General features: G+C 40.4%; 1 protein-coding gene across 4 annotated transcripts in view; it reads left to right on the plus strand.

Moving 5' to 3' along the window:
* Window positions 1-21626, plus strand: part of SLC12A2 (solute carrier family 12 member 2) — a 69306-nt gene that overhangs the window by 43467 nt on the left and 4213 nt on the right. Inside the window, exons 15-26 of one of the 4 annotated variants that reach the window (XR_014787723.1) lie at window positions 1414-1513; window positions 4711-4822; window positions 6163-6303; window positions 7917-8023; window positions 9590-9669; window positions 12598-12695; window positions 13792-13839; window positions 16831-16953; window positions 17079-17190; window positions 18032-18118; window positions 20983-21118; window positions 21273-21340. Coding sequence is in view for 3 of the 4 variants with exons in the window: in XM_084833994.1 (XP_084690120.1) it covers window positions 1414-1513; window positions 4711-4822; window positions 6163-6303; window positions 7917-8023; window positions 9590-9669; window positions 12598-12723; window positions 13792-13839; window positions 16831-16953; window positions 17079-17190; window positions 18032-18118; window positions 20983-21118; window positions 21273-21340 (1240 nt within the window). In the remaining variant the exon portion in view is untranslated. Of the gene's footprint in view, window positions 1-1413; window positions 1514-4710; window positions 4823-6162; window positions 6304-7916; window positions 8024-9589; window positions 9670-12597; window positions 12724-12942; window positions 13159-13791; window positions 13840-16830; window positions 16954-17078; window positions 17191-18031; window positions 18119-20982; window positions 21119-21272; window positions 21341-21626 lie in introns of those variants that run through there. The other 3 variants (XM_084833994.1, XM_084833995.1, XM_084833996.1) reach the window with 3 other exon arrangements.

Raw genomic sequence — 21626 nt, forward strand, 5'->3', positions numbered from 1 at the left:
GGGATGGATTTAGTTGCTGCCTCCTGAACAATGTTACGGACCTCCGTCCATAGTTCGTCAGGCACTCTGTCTGTCAGGTCTAATCCCTGAAATCTATTCCTCACCTCCACTGTATATTCATAAGGGATATGATTTAGGTCATACCTGAATGGTTTAGTGGTTTTCCCTACGTTCTTCAATTTAAGCAAAAATTTAGCGATAAGAAGCTCATGATCTGAGCTACAGTCAGCTCCAGGTCTTGTTTTTACTGACTGTATAGAGCTTCTCCGTCTTTGGCTGCAAAGGACATAATCAATCTGATTTCGATATTGACCATCTGGTGACGTCCATGTGTAGAGTTGCCTCTTGTGCTGCTGGAAAATAGTGTTTGCTATGAGCAGCGTGTTTTCTTGGCAAAACTCTATTAGCCTTTGTTCTGCTTCAGTTTGTACACCAAGGCCATGCTTGCCTGTTATCCCGGTGATTTCCTGACTTCCTACTTTAGCATTCCAATCCCCTATGATGAAGAGGACATCTTTTTTTTGGTGTTAGTTCTAGAAGGTGTTGTAGGTCTTCATAGAACCGATCAACCTCAGCTTCTTCGGCCTCAGTGGTTGGGGCACAGACTTCAATTACTGTGATGTTGAATGGTTTGCCTTGGATTCGTACTGAGATCATTCTATTGTTTTTGAGATTGTACCCCAGTACTGCTTTTCCCACCCTTTTGTTGACTATGAGTGCTACTCCCTTTCTTCTAAGGGATTCTTGCCCACAGTAGTAGATATGATGGTCACCTGAATTAAATTTGCCCATACTTGTCCATTTTAGTTCACTGATTCCCAAGATGTCGATGTTCAATCTTGCCATCTCATGTTTGACTACCTCCAGCTTACCTTGATTCATTGATCTTACATTCCAGGTTCCTAAACAATATTGTTCTTTACAGCATCGGGCTTCCTTTTCACCACCAGACACATCCACAGCTGAGTGTCGTTTCCGCTTTCGCCCAGCTCCTTCACTCTTTCTGGTGCTACTTGGAAATGCCCTCTGCTCTTCCCCAGTAGTATATTGGACACCTTCTGACCTGAGGGGCTCATCTTCTGGCGTCATCTCTCTTAGCCTTGTGATACGTTCCATGGGGTTTTCTTGGGAAGAATACTGGAATGGGTTGCCATTTCCTTCTCCAGTGGACCACATTTTGTCAGAACTCTCCACCATGACCTGTCCGTCTTGGGTGGCTCTGCACGGCATAGCTTATGGCTTCACTGAGTTACGCAAGCCCCTTCGCCAAAACAAGGCAGTGATCCATAAAGGGGAGAAGCATGAATACTGTCACCAAAATACCATTTTTTTGTAATCCTTTGAAAATAAGACTGGTGTACATTTATCTAAGTGGGGCTCTTCTGTCTTACCATAAAACCAATATTTTTACAGATGTAAATTGGGGATCTTCAACACAAGCTTTGACCTACCTAAATGCATTGCAGCATGCTGTCCGCCTTACTGGTGTGGAAGACCATGTGAAAAACTTCAGGTAACTTGAAATAAAAAACCAATATTTTGGTATTTTACCCAAATATATCGGCCAACATAATTGAACTTGAGATACAGAAATAATAGCCTAATATAACAGTGGAAACTCAAAATCAAATATTCTAAAAGTGGGGGCCAATTTACAGCTCTAAATTAGTGTGTTGAGAATGTGGCTTTGAGGGGTTTCATGCAGAGTTTAGGATATGCAATGGCACAGCCACGTTCACATCACATAGGCATCCATCTCACAACTCAGTGCCTGTGTTCTCAGAAGACAACTGAAAGTGGGCTGGTAAAAAGTGATATGGTAAATGTTTGGCGTGTGTATGGATCCATACAACTCATACTATGCCCCCTTGTTTGTTTGTTTGGGCCCAAGTATTCCCATTGTGAAGTAAATGCAGGTGGCTCTCAGGCTGAGCTAAACCAAAAGAGAATAAGGAATGTTATACAGGTATGCAGTGTGAGTTAAGGAAGATAGCCTATTCTCCATCAATTGCAGAGTCACCATTTGTTTGCAGGCTGTGGGGTAACACAAGAACTAGATTTCATAATCCACATAGCCAGTTTGTGACATTGGTTGGGAGTAGGTCCATTGGTGCTTCACGGGGGTAAAGTTAATAAACCACACTTCATACTCCTGTCTCCTGCTCCTCCAACAGTTGCCCCGGTCTTTACCACTAATACTTTGTAATGTCTAGCTCCTCTTTGCTCCCTTTGGTGGTAGCTCAGCAGGTTGATTATTACTGCTCTTTGAAAACTCAAAGCAGTCAATACTAGGCTCTGGTCAATCTGTGGAATGCAGAAGTTGCCTGGGCAGTTGACACGATTGCTTGAGGGCCCTCTCTTGATTAGTAGAGCTCCTACAACTTCATGGTATACACAGGAGCTGAGAGCAATGAAACAGGTGCTGAGACAGCTTGAGTAAAGAAGGAAAGCTCTCAACAGTTGCAGTCGAACACTGCTGTGTGCTCATGTTCAAACTTATTTGGGAGTAGTAAAGGTGGCAAAGAAACTTTATATCTCTGCTTCTGTTGCATCCTCTGTATGTTGTCCAGCAGAGCTTTTCAGGGTTGTTCGGGACATATTATATGCTGGCTCTGATCATGTCATGGAATGATGTTATACCCACTGTGACAGATTCACAAGGCACTTTTACGATAAAATCTCTTGCATCTGCCAGGACTTAGACTCCACCGTTATAGCAGGTGAATCAGGTGAGGTATCCAGAGTGCAGTCTTGTCCAGTTTTGTTGGATGAGTTTCAGTTGACAGAGCTTGAGGACATTATGAAGGTGCTTGGACAGGTTTGTGCAACCACTTTCATTTTGAATCCTGACCCTCATGGCTTATTAAACTAGCAGGGAGGGAACAGCTGGCTGGGCCAGAGGTGATTAATACCTCCTTGCGAGAGGGAGTACTCCCGGGCAGCCTGAAAGAGGTGGTGGTGAGATGACTCCTGAAAAAACCCTCCCTGGACCCGGAAGATCTTAACAACTTTAGGCCTGTTGTTTTCCTGGGCAGGGTCCTTGAGCAGGTGGTAGTCAGCCAGTTCCAGATGCTTTTGGATGAGACCGATTATCCGAATCCATTTCAGTTGAGTTTCAAGCAAGGTTTTGGTCACCCTGTATGATGATCTGTTTGGGGAGAGAGACGGGGTGTTTGTGACCCTGTTGATACTCCATGATCTCTCCGCGGCTTATTTATTTTATTTCAATACAGTCGACCATGGTGTCCTTCTGGGGTGACTTTCTGAGTTAGGAGTGGGTACTCAAGTGCAGTACTTTCACTCCTACTTAGATGGCCTGCTCCAGAAGGTGGCACATGAGGTATTGCTCAGATATTGCTCAGACCCATGGATTCTCCAGCATGGGGTTCTGCAGGGGTTAGTTTTGTCCCCCATGCTACTCAATATCTATATGAAACCACTGAGTGCAGTTGTCCGGAGTTTTGGAGTGAATTGTCATCAGTATGCTGTTGACACGCAGCTCTACTTCTCATCTTCATCAGGTGAGGCTGTGGATGTGCTAGATCAGTGCCTTGCTGCAACAAAGGACTGGATGAGGGCTAATAAACTGAAGATTAATCCAGGAAAGACTAAGATGCTGTTAGCGTGTGGTTCTTCTGACCTGATGGAGGATGTTCATCCTGTTCTGGATGGGGTTGCACTCCACCTGAAAAAGCAGTTTTGTAGTTTGGGGGTTTGCCTGGTGCCATCGTTGTCACTTGTATCTTCTACATGCTTCAGCTGGTGGCCCAGCTACACCCATATCTGGACAGGGATAACCTGGCTTCAGTAGTCTATGCTCCAGTAACCTCCAGGTTAGATTATTGTAGTGCACTCTGTGTGCAGCTGCCTTTGAAGACTGTTCAGGAGTTGCAACTTGTGCAAAATGCAGCAGCTGTATTGATAACAGAGAACTGAAGGTCTGAGCATATAACACCAATTCTGGCCTGCTTGCACTGGCTACCTATACACTTGAGCCAGATTCAAGGTGCTGGTTTTAATCTATAAAGCCTCACATGGCTTGGAACTACACTATTTATTTATTAATAATATTTATATACTGCTTACTATTAAAAATCTCAAAGCGGTTCACATACCAGTATTAAAAATCACATTTAAATACACCATTAAAAACAATTTCAACTGCAACAAAACAAATATATTTAAAATACACTACTAAAAACGATTTTGAAAACTACAGTACCAATACAAAAAGCATTAAGATGGCGCCTCTTCTGATATGAACCTACCTGGATGTTATGATCACCAGCTGAGGCCCCCCTCCAAATGCCTGCTCTGAGGGGACTCTGAAGATAGCAACAAGGGCTAGGCCTTCTTGGTGCTATCCCCCCAAGTTTGGAATTATCTCCCCACTGAGGTCCACCTGGCACCAACTTTGCAATCTTATTGGCATCAGGTTAAGACTGTTCTCTACTCCCAGGCATTTGATGGCACATGGGACTTTTAATATCAGTTGTTTTTAATGAGGTCCCAGTATTTTATTACAACTGGGGATTTTTTTACCTCCTTTTAATTGTTTTTAAAGTTTTGTATTTTAAAGATTTAATATTATGTTTTTATTATGTTGTATATTTTGGGTTGTAATTTTTGTGATCCACCCAGAGCACTTGGGCTATTGGGCAGTATAGAAATGAAATGAAATATCAACTTTTCTTTTGAATCTAAAACTAGGCCACAATGCCTTGTCATGAGTGGTGCTCCTAATTCACGTCCAGCTTTGCTTCATCTTGTTCACGCCTTCACCAAAAATGTAGGATTGATGATCTGTGGTCATATACATATGGTAAGTTTGTGAATAATTTCATATGCCTTTTATAAAATTACTTGACTACTTGATGTAACTTTTCCTAGTGCCGCATTTTCTAAAACCCACTTAAGATGATGTAGAAACAACAAAAATTCTTGTGGCACCTTAGAGACTAGCAAATTTATTATGCATGGGATAAGCTTTTATGGAACAGAGCCCCACTGTATCAGATACTTAGAATGTCATCCTGAACTGGCAGATTACATATTCACAAGGGTGTAGCAGGAAGGAGAAAAAAAATGTTGGTGGTGAGGTTAGAGGGGAATGAAATACAAGGCAGCTATAATTACATTTAACCTTAGATATATGTAAAATGGAGTGACCATGCACAAAGTAGTAATGATAAAATATGCAGGCATTTGATACTTTTAAGACCTATAGTTGGACAAAACCCATAATTTTTAATTCAAGTCAGGTTATAGGTAATAAAACTGAACTTCTTGGTAAATTGTTATTCAGCAGCTTCATGCTGGATTCTCCCTTTGAAGTTCCCTTATTTGAATTAACTATCTTAAGGTCAGCAACAAAGTGTCCTGGGACATTGAATTGTTCTACTGGTTTTTGAATAGTGTCCATTCTCATGTCAGTTTTTTGTCTGTTTATTCTTTTGCATAGAGACTGGCCTGTTAGTTCTGTGTAGAATGTATGATGCAGTTAAAGGCACAGTACAAACATGCAGATGATATAGTGTGTTGGAAGGAATGGTTTAGATGTTTTAGCCATTGGGGAACAGTTTGGGACAAGCTGAACCTGTACAAAGAATCACTCATAAAAATGTTACGGTGCAAGAAAATACTTGAGACACAGAAAAAATAGGTTGGGAGGTTTGCATTTTGCTGTGTATATGAATGGAAAGCAGGAATTAATAACAGTACTAAATTGGTAATACCCTACAAACACCAAAGGCTTAAAGTACTGAAACTTAATGTTTTCTATAGTAAGGAGCATGGAGGTTTAAGATAATTTCAGTTTTAAGTTTTGTCACATGTTTAAAAAACTGAATTAGGAGGAAGTTTCGAAGTATGCCAGTTTTGAGAGAAGTTCTTGATAGCAGGATTAAAGGATGTTTTTATCAATCAGTCAATCAATCTAGTTTTGTGGCCAGAAGAGAGTAATAGTTTATAGTCAGGGTATTTATTGTCTTGCAACTAGTCTGTGGTTTAACTGATAATATTTGCTTTTGAATTGGGTGCATTTTTTTTTAAAGAACCAATGTATGTTCCTCAGTGAAGAATCTTAACATACTTCTGATAGTGTGTTTGTGTGTGTGTGCGCGCGTGTGTGTAAGTGTAATTATATTCCCCTCTCCCGTTTAGGGTCCCCGCAGACAGGCCATGAAGGAATTGTCAACTGACTTGGCCAGGTACCAACGGTGGCTTATTAAAAACAAAATGAAAGCCTTTTATGCTCCAGTACATGCAGAGGACTTGAGAGATGGTACACAGTACTTAATGCAGGTACATGGTCATTGTAAAAAGAGAGAAGTCTTGTGCTGCGGTAGTGATCTCTGTGAGATGCATTTTTACTTAGATTTCACACATTCCACTTCTAAGTAGGTATTTTCAATATGTGTTAGAACTGTTGCCTATTGTAGTTAATGTTGTAAAGCAACATTCTTGTCCAGTAAGGCAGGGCTGTCAGAAATGGATTAAGCCCTGTGCTTCTGTGACAGAAAACAAGGCTTAACTCTTCTGATACCATGAAGCAAAAAGTGGAGGCCCCAGCTCTTAATTATCCCTACAAGAAATCTGGGTTCTTGCAGCCTGTCTTCACAGTTAACCCCCCCCCCCTTTATTTTATTGTAGACAATTCTAAAAGTTTCTGACCTTCACAACGTATGCGGTAGAGGTCCCTCATCTTTCCATCTACTGCATTGCAGGAAGGATCTAAGGCAATTTATCTCAGAATAGCAACCTCATAATAAGGGCCGTGAATGGCATACTGGAAGACAAGTCATAGCAAGTGGACATCAGCCAGGCTGATGGGGGTAAAAAACACTGAGCCAGCTAGTCTGGCAAGTTGCAGGACCAGGGTCCTCTCCTACAGCAGGAGGGAGAGGCTTGACACCAGGATCAGGCACGATAGAAGGATAAGTCTCCCAACAAGAGAGCATTCCAATGGCTTCCTCTGCATTTATGGTGCAGCCCTCCCTCCTGCATTTCCTTAGATGGATTTAGAGAAGGGGTGGGCAACTCATGGCTGTCCAGATATTTTAGCCTGTGACCAACATCAGCCTTAGCCAGCATAACCAATGGCAAGGGATGAAGGAAATTGTAGGCCACAAGATCTGGAGGGTCACAAGGTCCCCAACCCTGAGCCAGGGAATAGAGACATGTCTGGAAAGCACACTGCAAGCCTGCACATGGGTGCAAAATCCCACCAAGAGGACAAGAGCATTTCCAAATTTTTCTGAAGCTTATTCTTCTGCTTGTGCCTACTACACTTAGGCCAGACTGAAAAGAAATGAGAAATGGTCTAACTCTTGATGCTGCCAGTCCCCAACAAGATGACAGAGATACTGCCAAGGCCATTATTATATCAGAGACTTTACAGTACTCTCCCATTCCTAGTTGTTAAATATAAAAGGCTCTTAGTGCCCCAATGCAAGCCCTCTCCCATTGAAAAGCAACAAAGCTCTCCAGTCATCAGCAGTTATCTACCTGATGGCAGAGGCAAGCAGATACCTGCTCCAAGGAGATGGGAGTTCTCAGGTGATAGCAAAAAGTTATGCTGACTCAGATACTTATGGGATGGGAAGAGTCAGTGAGAGTAAGGATGTGGATTATTCATACAGGCAATGTTTTGTGCTGTTTCCTTATATGGAAGAAGGGAGGTAGGTGAGGTGAAGAGAGGTGAAGAAATTTAGAATAGCTTCTCCCCAGTCTTGAGGTATTTATCTACCTGATGGGAAAAGCTGTGTCTAGATTACAGCCAGAGTTGTCAAATGATCCCCAAGAGATCCACAGGTCTGAGTAGGGCAGGAAAATTCCAATTTTTGATTTTGCAAACAATATGTAAGCATATACTTAAACATAAATTCCCAAAGTTTAAAGTATGATTTTGTTGTTAGGCTGCAGGCTTGGGGCGAATGAGACCAAACACACTTGTTCTTGGATTTAAGAAAGATTGGCAGTCAGCTGACATGAATGATGTTGACACCTACATCAACCTACTACAGTGAGTAGATGGATAAGCATATAAACTAATTGTGAAGATGCAGCTCTAGTAATTTATGTACTTGCTCTATATGCCTATAGTGAATAAAACAATATATAGTGAAGTTGTACCAGAGGCAATGTGCTCTGTGTTAATGAGAGACTTTGAGGGCAGCTTGTTCTTATAAAACAAAAATATCAAAGCAGGTATTGAAAACTCAATCAGCATGTTTTAAAAGTTGAAACTAAAGGGCCAAGTGTTTTGTGAGCTTCAAACGGCATCTCTTCAGTTCTTGGGCATTTGTGAGCAAGAACAAAAGAATTCATCCAGATTAGACACTTCATATAGCCAAATTCAGTTGTCATTCTCATACATGATCCCTAATTAGGTGGGATCACATATCCAGGAAGAAGAACATTCTTTAAGGAAAAACAGTGCAGAAAACTTAGTGATGTAGGATTAGATTTAGATCTAGTATGGTGGTTCTGCCAGCAGGAGGATACTGCTCATAGAGCAGGAATTAAATGTCCTTTCCTCCCCCCTTGCAGTCCCCCCACCCCCTCCAGATGGTTGGGGGACCCTCTGGAGGAGATTTGGAGGGTAAGCACAGGAAGAGAGGATGTTCCACCAGAAGAACCCTTCCTCTGGCAGAACCACAACGCTGGATCCAATCCATAACATGTCTGGAAATTTTGAAGCCGTGGGGGGAAAACTTTTTTCGCCAGGGTAATTCCCAAAAAATGGAAATTTGGGGAGAAATTGGGAAAGTGCTTTTTTAAGAGTCCTTTACAGATCTAAAGTTACTTTGTTACTTAGGGTCATAACACGTATTGTGTATAACTTGGTTTGCTCATAAAAGTATGATGTAAAATTACAAACTTTAAAAAGTAATCTCAGTAAATTTGGAATTAGTGTCCATATATATCAAACATGATAACAGTATGAGCAAACATAATGCATTTTAGGTTCCTATTTTATGTCTAATCAGAAATAACTTGAGTAAGTAGTCCCCGAAACATATGAATCATTTGCCCCCATGGCATCAACATTTCCAGAAATTTTACATCTCTATATTATGTAGCTCTTTGAAATCATTTTGGGGGAGTAAAGGCCAGGTAGCAATATACGACAACCTTGTTGTTAACATTTTATTCATCATTCTAAAGGAAAATATTTCATAACCCAAACGTTTTCAGTTTGGGGATGGGGAAGATAAAAAAAAAGTCCTTGGAAAAATGTTGCTTTTTCCCAATTTTTCCTAGGCCTTCATATCTCTAAGGAAGAGATGTCAGTTTTGGCTGTGGACAGGCCATGAACAAAGAAAGATAGGGGTGGGATTCAAGATGTGCATGTCCCTAAAAGCTCTACACGCACGCCAAAGATGTTCACGTGGAAGCATTCACTGCCATCTAGTTTAAGCACCTTTGTTAGTAACTTTCTAGGAACAGTTTCTGCTCATTTTGTTAGCTAGAATGACCCTCTGGGATCTCTTTTGACCACGTTACTTGTCTGTACTGTATAATTAACATAATCACTCAACTTTTGACAGTTTATAGGTTTTCCACAAACTTATTTATTCTATTACAGTGATGCCTTTGATATTCAATATGGAGTGGTTGTTATCCGTATGAGGGAAGGTCTAGATATTTCTCATCTTCAAGGACAAGGTAATCCTTATAAGTTGGGTTAAAATAGAGCTACTAAAACAAACTGTTCTGAGTACAAACTTATAAAGAAAGTTTTTCTCTTTTTGTGTAACTACAAACTAAAAAAAAATGCTTTGCAGGAGATCTTTATGATCTTAAACTAATGTGGGGATGAAAATGAACCCCCTGCTCAATGCAAAAACTACACACTTCATTAATACTTCACAGTTTAAGCTTGAGGTCAGAAAGCTGTTGTTCATATATTAATCCTTGAATTTTCATGTACTTAAAGTATTTGCCTAGCTACCTGTGCATTTCTGGGTCCAATTCCACATCCTGGTATGAATATTTAAGGCCTTAAATGAATTGGGAATGAATTACCTTAAAGCCTTTACCTGTATGACCCTGCCCATAATCTAAGTCCTGCATCATAGGTCCTGCTCACTTGCCTTCATGTAAAATCAGTTAGGCTGCAAGCACACAAGACCAGGCCTTCTCGGTGGTGGATTTTTCAGTTAATAGTTGCTTGGCCCCTTCAGGCCAAGTTGCTTCAGGACTGGCATTCAAGCAGGCCTTAGAAATATATTGTTATACTGCTGTATTGTGTGATCTGAAGCAGTTTTGTCATGCATCTGTTTAGTTGTGTCCCCCTTATGCTTACGTAGTCTGACTACTGGTCTATTTCTTTCATTTTGTATACATTGCTTTGTGATGGCGTGGCCCTGAAAATGACTAATACATCACTGAAATAAATAAATCTGCGAATAGAATTGGAAAAGTATGAAACATTGAGTTGTGTTGAAACTGGCCCATTCAATCTGAATTACATATTTTGAAAACTATAGGGATACAAGTGCTGTATCCACACACATTCCAACTGGTGAAAATCTAGGTGGCAAAATGATGATTCTACAAATGTTTTAGAAGATTGTAGGAAACAAAGCAAGCAGTATGCTTGTTCTTGGCACAGGAAATCTACTAAGGTCTGCTTAGTATTATTGGAAGTTTTGTTTGTCAAGTCACATAACTATGAAGGACATAATACAATGCTGCAAGAAAAATATGAACCAAGTCTTACATTTCTCACTTGGCCTGTTGATCTGTAATAGTTGAAGAGTGCAACATAGTCTTCGTTTGTGTGTTTTACTTCGCAGCTTGAAGAACTGTAATAACGCCAAAGACTTTTGTCTATAGCATGCCTTAAGATTCTGAGAGTCCCAAAATCCAGGTGCCAGGATTTCCACAATACCAGCAGCTCCAAAAAGGGCTTTTGCAAGTTTGGTGTTAGCTCTTTCTGAAGCTGGTGGCATTGTGCAAATTGTGTCAGCCATGTCAAGAGCACCAGGGTGGAGGTGGTAGTTCACACAACTGGCAACTCTGTGGTAGTGCTCCCTGGTAGTGAAACACAGTAGTCTTAAGCTTACACACTTCTGAAACAATTATTTAGGTGACTGCTATGAGGTGTGAACCAGCCCTTGGTGTACATGTGTATATTGGGTGTGGAATAGACTTGTAAGGCCTTAGGCCGCTCATACTGTTTCACACTTTGTCCATTGCTCAGAAAATCTAGCAGTCTTAAGGAGAAATAAACATATACGATATAGTGAATTATGCTTCAGTGAGTTATAGTGTGTTATTTCCTTCAGTTGTAGCATCATTTTGTGTTTAGTGCCTGATGAAGCAACAACAAATTACTTCAATAAATGCTCTTTTTCAGTGGCTTATTTTGGGATGTATTCAAAAGTTTCTAGTTATCAGGTGGATACCTTCTTTTTTTCTCAGTACATGCAAAACCAAAATATATATTTAAATCTAGTTGCATAAAATTGGTTGAACAAAAGCATAGCTTTAGATTAGGGGTCCCAACTTTTTTGGGCCAGTGGATACATACAGAATTTTGAGAGCATATTGTGGGCTGTCTCACAAAATGGCTACTATGAGGGTGGCTTGCCCATTCACAAAATGGCTGCCATAGTGGATGTGGCTAGTCACAAAACACCTATTTCCCCGGGTGTGGCTAAAATAACAATATCTTAAGTACAAAGCAGAGGTGGGGTCTGAGTTCCAAAACACAAAGCCACTCTTCTCATCTCCAACCGCCATTTCACAGAAGGTAAACTCAGAGACAAGTAATTTGGCCAAGAAACAGGGCAGAGGTGGAATCCGAGTCACAAATGCCAGATCATATATTTGTTACCACAGAGCACAACAATACCTATTTCACAGAAGGCAAACAGGTGATGCTCAGAGAAACACACATGTATGCGTGTACACACATACACACCACAGGCAAAACACCCATCCTCACCCCCACACACACACCAAGCAAAACATGCGTGCACACACGAAACACACACACCAGAAAAAGCACACATATCACCAAAACAAACAAACCAGCTAACACAGACACCACATTTTTAAAAAAGCAACACCTCCATCCCTAAATACGCACAGAGCACAGGAAAAACATTGCCCTCGCTCCCCACCATCCCTTTAGCCCCCAGGATGCTCCCTGTCACTCCCAGCTTATATTTTTCTTTTTGCTGGGCATGCGTCAAAACAAAGAACTGGGCTGCAACCGTGCACCATTTTTATTTTTAAAAAATGCTTATGGGGCCCAGAGGCATTCTTGAAAATAAAGGTAGCGCTACACTGGAGGCTGGCACTTGTCTGTGCAGAATGCTGGCCTCCCAGTTAATATTGTTTATTTTTTAAAAATCTTTAGAAGTTTTCAAAATTGGGAGGAACACAGGGGGGACCCCAGCTTTGGGGTATCAGTACAGTAGTGGCGTTCTTGAGATGTGTGCTGTTAAAAGTGATGAAGTTATACTAACTGCCCCAAACTTGCTTGATCTTAGCTTTGGCCGTTGGTAGTAGTGAGTTGATGCTCTTCCAGCATGTAAATTAGTTTTTCATAAATGTTCAATAATATATTTTTCATATTCACAGAAGAAGTATGGTCATCCCAAGAGAAATCTCCAGTAACCAAAGACGTTATAGTAAATGTGGACTACAGCAAGAAGACTGAGGCAGTAACTTCTAAGCCTGTGAGTGAAAAAGCTCCTATTCATAAAGGTAACGGTTTACTTAATGAAATTTTGTCTGTAACAGTGCAAGAATCATTATGTCCTACTTACAAAGTTCAAAGTCAGATTTACAATCCAGAGGAGCACATGGGTACCTCAGTGTATTTCAGTTCCTTTTCATCTTGTGTCATGTCATGTTGCAAGTTATTTTTAAGCTTGTGGGAGCTTCAAGAGCAGCAGTTTATTGTTTCAACTTATGTTGGTATAGGAATTGAAAGCAAGCATATTGCCATGCAGCAAGACATCTCTCATGCGAAGCATTTTTTAAAGGACATTGATTGTAAGGAAAGTTCAGACCAGTACCTTTGGGGCACTGAAGTGCTGCAGCATAAGTGAGTCTATTAAGCTGATAGTGACTATCATATAGCCAGTTTGTTGGCTGGGGAGAATCAAACATATTAGTAAATATATTAGATCTTTAGTCAAACATGTGTACAGAATATCTGTTCACAGTGCTGAAGAAATGTTATGTGTTAGACTGTCTGCTTTCATAGATACTTGTAGACCCACTCCATTTTAAGCACTTATCTAGTGGTGCACCTAGTTTTAGTACAAAGCTGTGGGATTGGTCTCTTATTTATTTATTTTATTTGTACCTCGCCTTTCTACCAAAAAATGGCACTTAAGGTGGCTTAGAGAACCAATTAAAACTGATTAAAACAAAACATTAAAATACAATAAAAACATAACAATTATTTAAAAATAATTGTTAGGCTGATAATGTAGAATTGTGAATTGCAACAAACTCTCCGCCAAACCCTTTTGAGAGTGAAAAGGAGATTTTCATGGAGGATGGGAAATACAGTGAACAGTGGATTCAGCTACTAAAAACACTGCTTTCAATACAGTGGTGGAACTGTATGTGTGTATAAATACAGTGGTATGTTAACATGCTAATCACTTATATTCATAAATATAAATTCATAAACTGATCAAATTCATTCATGTTTTTTCCATAATTCTCGTTATGTTATTCCTTAAAAGTAAAGCATTCACATTTTCATTAATACTGCAAATAACCTTTTAATTGTTTTTTTTACTTTTAAACCTTATCCAGAAGAGGAAGAAGATGGCAAGACTCCAACACAACCACTTTTGAAAAAAGGCAGGCCATTTTCCATCTTTTGGTTTTAATCCATTTTTCTATATTGTAAACATCAGTTCATAATTTCTTACACTTTATTTCACATATCACAAAGGCAACTAAGAGCACTATTAACAATACTAAGAAATGATAAATTGGACTCATTGGACTCGTGGGGACTTGGATCATTTTCTTGGGCATCATAGCTTAGTGGTTTGTGGAAAGAACTTAAAAGTTACATCTTGCTACCTGATGACACAAGGATGGTATTATAGCAGATGTGCTTCATTGTGCCAAAGTTTTAATGAAAATGCTGTGTTGAGTATCTCAGAGACATGTACTTCTATTTAGAGAATGGCAACATAAACTCTGCTTGCCCATGAGGTGTTTTAACCTGCCTTTCACTCCCCTTCCCCCCAAAACAGCCTGCTACCCTACGAGCAAGGGACTTTTAAAGGCTGTGTGGTGGTGGAGGGGTGCTGTTCCAAAAAGGAAAGTCAAATGTCAGGCAAGGCACTCTGGGATTAACCTTAAAGGAACTATCTGGGTTGTGCCAGTGGATCGATAATTGAGTGTACGCTGTCACCCCATCTGCCTGAAGCTGTGAACACCATAGCACTGTCTTCTTGGGGGCTTTTACTGTTGAGGTAAGGGAGCTTATGGTATGTGAGGTGTGTGAAGGGACTACCTTGAAGCAAATAGGATCCTAAGTAGGACTGTGAAGAGACCCCCCACCCGCTCTGGAGACTGATTCGAAGCTTCTGAATCGGCTCAGACCCACCTCGAGCTGATCTGGAGCCGGGCCCACCCACTTCAGCCTCCAGATCTGAAGCATGATCCGGACAGCCGAAGCACCCAGCCATGCAAGCCCTACATCAACCCCCTGCCCAGCCGTGTGAGCCCCCTGCTGCTCTTAACTGGACCCTGCTGCTCTTAACTGGACTCTTAAGTGGGAAGTGCCTGCAGCCACAACCATCTTGGACAGAGTTGTCATTTCCTTTTAAACCAGCAACTCTTCTTCTTCCGGTAAGTCAATGGTGCATAGATTGTGGCTGTGAAGGGGAAATCTATGCAATATTACTGGCATAAATTGCCCATTTACACCTGTAATCTTGTGTATACAGTCCCTTTATGGCAGTAATCTACGCATCATTTACTTACCAGAAGAAGAAGAGTTGCCACAGCAACTCCCTCCAAGATGGCGATGGCTACAGGCACTCCCCACGGGTCTAGGTAAAGAGCAGGGGGCTCATGCGGCCAGGCAGGTGGCTGCCCAGATCAGGCTGAAGCAGCCGAAGCACTTCAGGAGAGGTCCAACCTGCCTGAGGCTGCTCCCAACCCACTCCAAAACCAGACCACTTCGGCCCAAATCACACCAATCGGTTTCAGGGTGAAGTGGTGAACCACCCTAATGCTAAGCAATTGCTAGTACATTTCCAGCCCTGCTCCTCTACTACCATGTCATCATCCCTACAAATCTTCAACCTTTCCTGTAGGGCCCTACAGTCTTCACGTTGTACTTTGTCTCCTCTGAGTCACAGCTTTCATGATGTTCCATCTGCCGTTGACAGATCTTCATCTTTCCCCTTCTGTAATTCTTCAAACCTGCCTTTTTAGCTTCTATGCTTCATGTTGCTGTCAATCTACTTCTCCCAAAATATACAAAATGTCTTTGTTAATCTTAAACCCTCAATCTTGAATACAGGATAAATTATGTTGTAAATTATTCAGTTTCTGCACATTTTCAATATTTTGATATACATGTTATGCAAATTAGATCTTTCTGGATAGCAGTTGGATCTTTGCATGGTGTGGGTAGCTGTGCTCCTGGCTGGACTTTTATGAATAAGCAAAAACAAATTTTAAATGCCATTATTGTCATATGAATAATATATATCAAGGGAACACAATGAACAAAACTATTATCAAAATCACTTTTTCTAGGTAGAGGTAAAACTTGAATTAGGGTCTGATGATTCTCTGCAACCATAAATTAAAAACATAAGAGATCATATACATCTCACAAAGGCAAATTTCTAAAATCCTTACAGGAAAATAAAACTTCTAAGTTATTGGTTTAAGAATTTCCTGTAATGCCCTTTTTACGTTAAAATGGGATGAAAGGTAAAGATTGCTGATTCCTTTTTTCAGTCAGTTCTGCATAAAGGGTTGTATCCAGGGATGACTTTCTGCCAGTGGAATAGACACTTCTGGCTGAGTGAATTTATCCTCCCCACTGTAGCCCCCTGCATCCCCTCCAAATCTGCTCCAGAAGTTTGGGGGACCTGCGAACAGACTTCGGTGGCAAGTAGGGGGTTGTAGGGAGGAAGAGGGGAAGTAAAACTCAATAAACATTGGATTTAGCCCAGAGCTTGTATCATCTTCGTCACATCACTTCATTAGTCTTAATTCAACTGGTAATTTTCATGATACAAAATATATAGCTTATAGTAGATTTGCCAGAAGTTGGGCAGGTGAGGGAGTGGTCTTTTAGCTAAGTCTGAACCTAGACTCCTGGCTTGTCCCTCCTGTAACAAGTCATGAGTTTGAAGTCAGGGTTTGAAATTGGCTTCTGGATCTAGACTTGCTAGAGGAGCACCAGGTTCAGAAGTAATGTTAAGCTTTTCCACCACTGTAAGTTCCTGGTTAGTTTAGCTTCTCCTGTTTGCAGAGGAGCCAAGCAGGAGAAATCAGGCAGCAAGCACCAGCACAGCTGCTCGTGAATAAGCCAGGATTCTGAAGAATTCTGGTTTACCATTTTGTGCGAATGCAGTCAATATCTTTATTTGTATTTATGTAAAGCAGCCTTCCCCAACCTGGTGGCTCTCTCCAGATGTTTTGGGCTGATACAAAGTTTACAGAAATTATTTTTAGACATAAGCAGTTTTTGTAGAGGTAGTTAATGTAATTTAACGAAGTGGAAGTAAACCAGCTTCTACATTTGGGGATGGCTGATCAAAAGTTGTTTCCCTCTTTTTCTTTACTTTGAAATGTCGCTTGTCAATTCTACAGATCCTAAAGGCCTGTCTGTTCCCCTGAACGTGGCTGATCAAAGACTACTTGATGCAAGTTCTCAATTTCAGAAGAAACAAGGCAAAAATAATATTGATGTATGGTGGCTTTTTGACGATGGGGGTAAGATAACTTTTTTTTTTTTTTTAGAATACTGCAAGATTATTAGAAATGTTAAGTATTTATTTTTTAACTATGACAAAACTTAGCATGACAACAAAGTGAAATTTTTTTTTTTTTTCATGTAGGCTTGACACTCTTGATTCCATATCTTCTGACAACCAAGAAAAAATGGAAAGACTGTAAGATCAGAGTGTTCATTGGTGGGAAAATAAACAGAATAGATCATGACAGAAGAGCGTAAGTTTAACAAAGTAAAAATCTTTTAACATTTGGCTAGTATGAATTAATTTTATCTTGATTTGGAGAATGCAAAATGCTGATTCATCAGAATTCATACTTTGCTTTGATTTTTTTTATAACCATGCAGCTTTTTGATCCAGCTGACAAAATGATAGATTTTTGTTCTCATTTGTTATGAAACGTAATTAATTAACTTATTAACTCCTGAAGTTATCTTGAGGCTAGGATTGTGTACCTAATCTTGTAAGGAACTTAGCAAACTTTGAGCACAGTATAAAAGAGTGGGTTGTATGCAACAGTGGCTTTGTGCCTGTTTGCTCATGCAAGGCAGGGCACCTGATTTTTGCTGCTCCATCACCCACCCACCCACTCCAGCCCCCCACATTTCTGAAAAGCTGCTCCTGAAGGTTGGGGAGCCTCCAGAACAGTATGGAATATATCACAGAGGGCTGCAGTAGGTAGGGAGGACTGGTGAAAATCAGATGCCCTGCCTTTCACAAGCACAGATGCATTTCACTAGTGCAAAGCACCATTGTACACAACCCAGTTATATTTTTCTTAGCAGGTGATCAGATTTAGAACCAACTGATAAATAACTCTATGAACATTGATGGATGGATTGTGTTTCTCTACTGCCCAATAGCCGAAGCTCTCTGGGTGGCTCACATAAATTAAACCCACGAGTACAGCCTGAAAACAATATAAAATATAAAAGCATTAATACTACAGTATAAAAGTACAACCAGCATAAAACACACAAAATGTTTCCTCATTCTGACTCTTCAGTTACTCAAATATCCTTTTAACTGTCATTCTCTTTTTAAAAAATTACTTTTAGGATGGCTACATTGCTCAGCAAATTTCGGATAGATTTCTCAGATATCATGGTCCTTGGTGATATCAATACAAAGCCAAAGAAAGAAAAGTAAGTTTGTGGGCTCACTTTTTATATTCATTTTTACAGTATATAATTGGCAATTTACATTAGCAGTTATCTGCCACTAGAAGTTAGTATGGAAATACAATGTTGTGTATATAAAATGGAACGTTTTGTTAATAAAATATATTAAGTGAAGGTCATGTAACAGAATGAAATAAAAACAAAGAGTCCTTTATAAATATGGACTAAATATCATTCAGAACTGTAAAACATTAATGCTAACCAGATATTTTAAGTTTCAGATGGAACTTTTGCCAAATATTCACTTTAATTATAACTACAGTAGCATAAATATTAGATAAGGCCCTTTCCCTACAAATTAAATGTCTTGAGCAACAGTAAAACATTTCTGGTCAAGCAGAGTATTTAATCTTTCCATTCATTAGTGTAATTCGCTCCAAGTTCCTCTAAAAATTATTAAGGTAGAACTTCAGCTCCTAAATCACAATCTACCCTTTGCTTTCGTTTTATTATATCAGTGTTCCAGAACTAGTCAGAGCACGTAAAGGCCAGATTCGCACATCACTTTAAGCCATGGTGGCTTAATAAGGTACTCACAATAGCTTATTGAGAAAATAAGCTACTATTATCCCCCCCATGATCAGCCAAATACGCTACTGTGAGTAGCTTTTCTTTCCTGCCCTCACCCCTCCTCCCGCTCTAGTCCTCCCACTCTGCTAGATGGTATCCCAGCTTTCCTTGCATTCCAGTCGTCATGGAAAAGCGAGCAGTGTCAGTCTTATCATGGAGGGCTGTAAATGGGATACCTTGCAGTAGTGGGATCGCGCAATTGGGAGGCTGTGCTGTACTGCCTGACTGCTTTTTCACAGAGAAGTGGCCAGAAAAGGGGCTGGGGCGGTTTGCTGGAATGGGTGAAATTGAACAGGTGGGGTGGGGACCCCACATGGGGAGCCTCCAAACGCTGTAGTGGATAACTGCAATTTTGCTTTCGCAGGAAGAAGTGAACTTGTTTTTCCCCTATTCCACAGTTGCCTCTGTTCCTCTTTATCATTTATTTTTCCTTTGCACTTTTTCAAATTTGTGCATTTTCAGAGCTGCGAACAGGAATTTTCTCCTCTGCTTTTTCTTTTTTCCTTTACACAAATGCACATTAGCATATTTCCACAGTAGCGATCAGGGTAGTCTGTGATTGTGTAACTTCACTATAGTGGGATCGCACGATTTGGAATGGCTGGCATTCTCATCAAGGGAGGCTGCCATTGTGTTACTTCACAGCTGTGGGATTGTGCGATCAGGGAAGGCTGTCCAGAAAAGGGAAAAAGGGGTGGGAGCTCTAGTTCCTTGACAGTTTGCTAGAATGGTGCAAAACTGCACATCTGGGGTGCCGTCATGGGGAGCCTTCAGATGCTGTAGTGGATAATTGTGCAACTTTGCTTCTTTATGGAAAAGAGCACATAACAGGAAAAAGGGGTGGGAGCTATAATTCCCTCAGAGTTTGCTGTAATTGGGCGAAATTGCACAGATGGAGTGCCTTCATAGGGAGCCTCCAGATGCTGTAGTAGAAAATTGTGGAACTGCACTTCTTCAAGGAAAACTGAGCAGTTTTTCCCTGTTTCCCAGGTTGCGCAGTTTCAAAGTAGCAATCAGAGAAGCCTGTCATTGTGTAACTTCACTGTAGTGGGGTAGCGCAATAGCGCAAGGCTGTCATTATATTCGGGGGCAACTGTCATTTTGTAACTGTAGCATGGTATCAGGGAAGGCTGTGCTCGTTTGATTGCGGTTGTCCCTGGGCTGTTTGTCGGGAAAAGGTCTCTTCGGGCTGGAGCAGAACGGCCATGTCAGTTTTGGCTGCTCTTGCCAGCCAACTCTGTAGGCAGTTAGAATAAGCCATAGTGAGTACCAGATGATGTGATAAGCCACGGTGGCTTAAATAAACCTTGCTGCAGACTGTGGCTTATTAGAATGGCCTATTTGGGGGAAATAAGCCATCATGGTACAGGAAAACCACACAGACAACACGATAAACCACCATGGCTTATTCAGAAAAATAAACCACAGTGGCTTATCATGATGTGCGAACCCAATCAAAGCTTTTCAAACAATATCTATTTTATGTATGTGTAAGAGAACATTCCTTTTCTCCTTTTCAAATAGCATCTCACCACATGTCAACCCAAGATGCTTTTTCAATTGACTTTTAAAATGGAAAAAATTAAAACAACTTGCATTTTAGGACAGAATGAAAAGATGAATGAAAGGGTTCACCATATATGCAGGTCTCCCATCCCATTTCTCTAAAATGAGGTCATAGTTTTCAAAGTAGCTGTCTGTAGACACAGGTGTGATTGCTCTGGCTTCTTAACATTCTAAGGATTAAAATTCTTAGCCCAGGAAGCCCAGGTACAGACATAGACCTGGTTTGTTCATCACAGCAGCAATTCCTGGGTGGTTTAACCTGAATTGTGGATTTAACCCAGGAATTGTGGGTAGGAGTGAAGCATGCGAGCCGCACACTCGTTGTTTCTGCTTTCAGTCAACAACCCAAGAATGCCCTGTACTTGGGTTATTTCATGATGTGTGAACCTGGAAACTCTGTGTTGTTTGGGGGTTAAACCAGAGTTATCCCAGCAATAAACCATGGGCAATTGTGGGGTTAACTCCAGGTTGTTTAGCATAAAGAACATAAAGAGCTTCTTTTTAACAGCTTCTTTAAGAAGCTGTTCGGTTTCCAACCAATTGGTCTGCAGTTTTTAATGGCATTATGAAATGGAAAAAAAAACATTTATCTAATAAATAAATGTAGCATTTTAGTGGCATGTCTTTGAGGACAAATATTTCAGCTTTGATCTGAGAACTGATGCAGTTGAATTGTATGATCAAATTTCCAGCATCACAGCTTTTGAAGAAATGATTGAACCATTCAGACTTCATGAAGATGATAAAGAGCAAGATGTTGCAGATAAAATGAAAGAAGATGAGCCTTGGAGAATCACAGATAATGAAATTGAGCTGTACAAAACCAAAGTATGTATTTAGTTCCCCCTGATCCATAGGCATATTTGACCTTTCTATAATATTCAGTTGGGTTTGAGTTCCTACATCTGTAAATCAACTACTTCTAGATTTTACAATGTTGATTGTACATCTTACATCAACAGTGTTCTCATTTTAATTGTAGAGCCACCGCCAGATTAGATTAAATGAGTTACTGAAAGAACATTCAAGCACAGCTAATCTAATTGTTATGTAAGTACTGTTTTCTGTGGTTCTTGGTATCACTTGTAGTAAATATTGGAAACACCAAAATACTGCTCAGAAAATGTTGTTAGCACTTTTGAAGCTTCTCAAATATATTACGTTCTGAAACACAGTAGAAAGCTCCCAAACAGCTTAGTGACCAGTAGCTACTATTTTTATTTATAGTGCACCGGCGGCATGATATACACCAGTACCACACTTGTGGCATTCACAAGTGTTGTACTGGTGTATATCATGTTTATCTACCAGTTAACTGTTTTGGAGGGCAAAATTT

The sequence above is a fragment of the Heloderma suspectum genome, chromosome 2 (assembly GCF_057233095.1).
Source record: "Heloderma suspectum isolate Gila_16-S chromosome 2, 16-S_ref, whole genome shotgun sequence".
NCBI classification, from domain to species: domain Eukaryota; kingdom Metazoa; phylum Chordata; class Lepidosauria; order Squamata; family Helodermatidae; genus Heloderma; species Heloderma suspectum.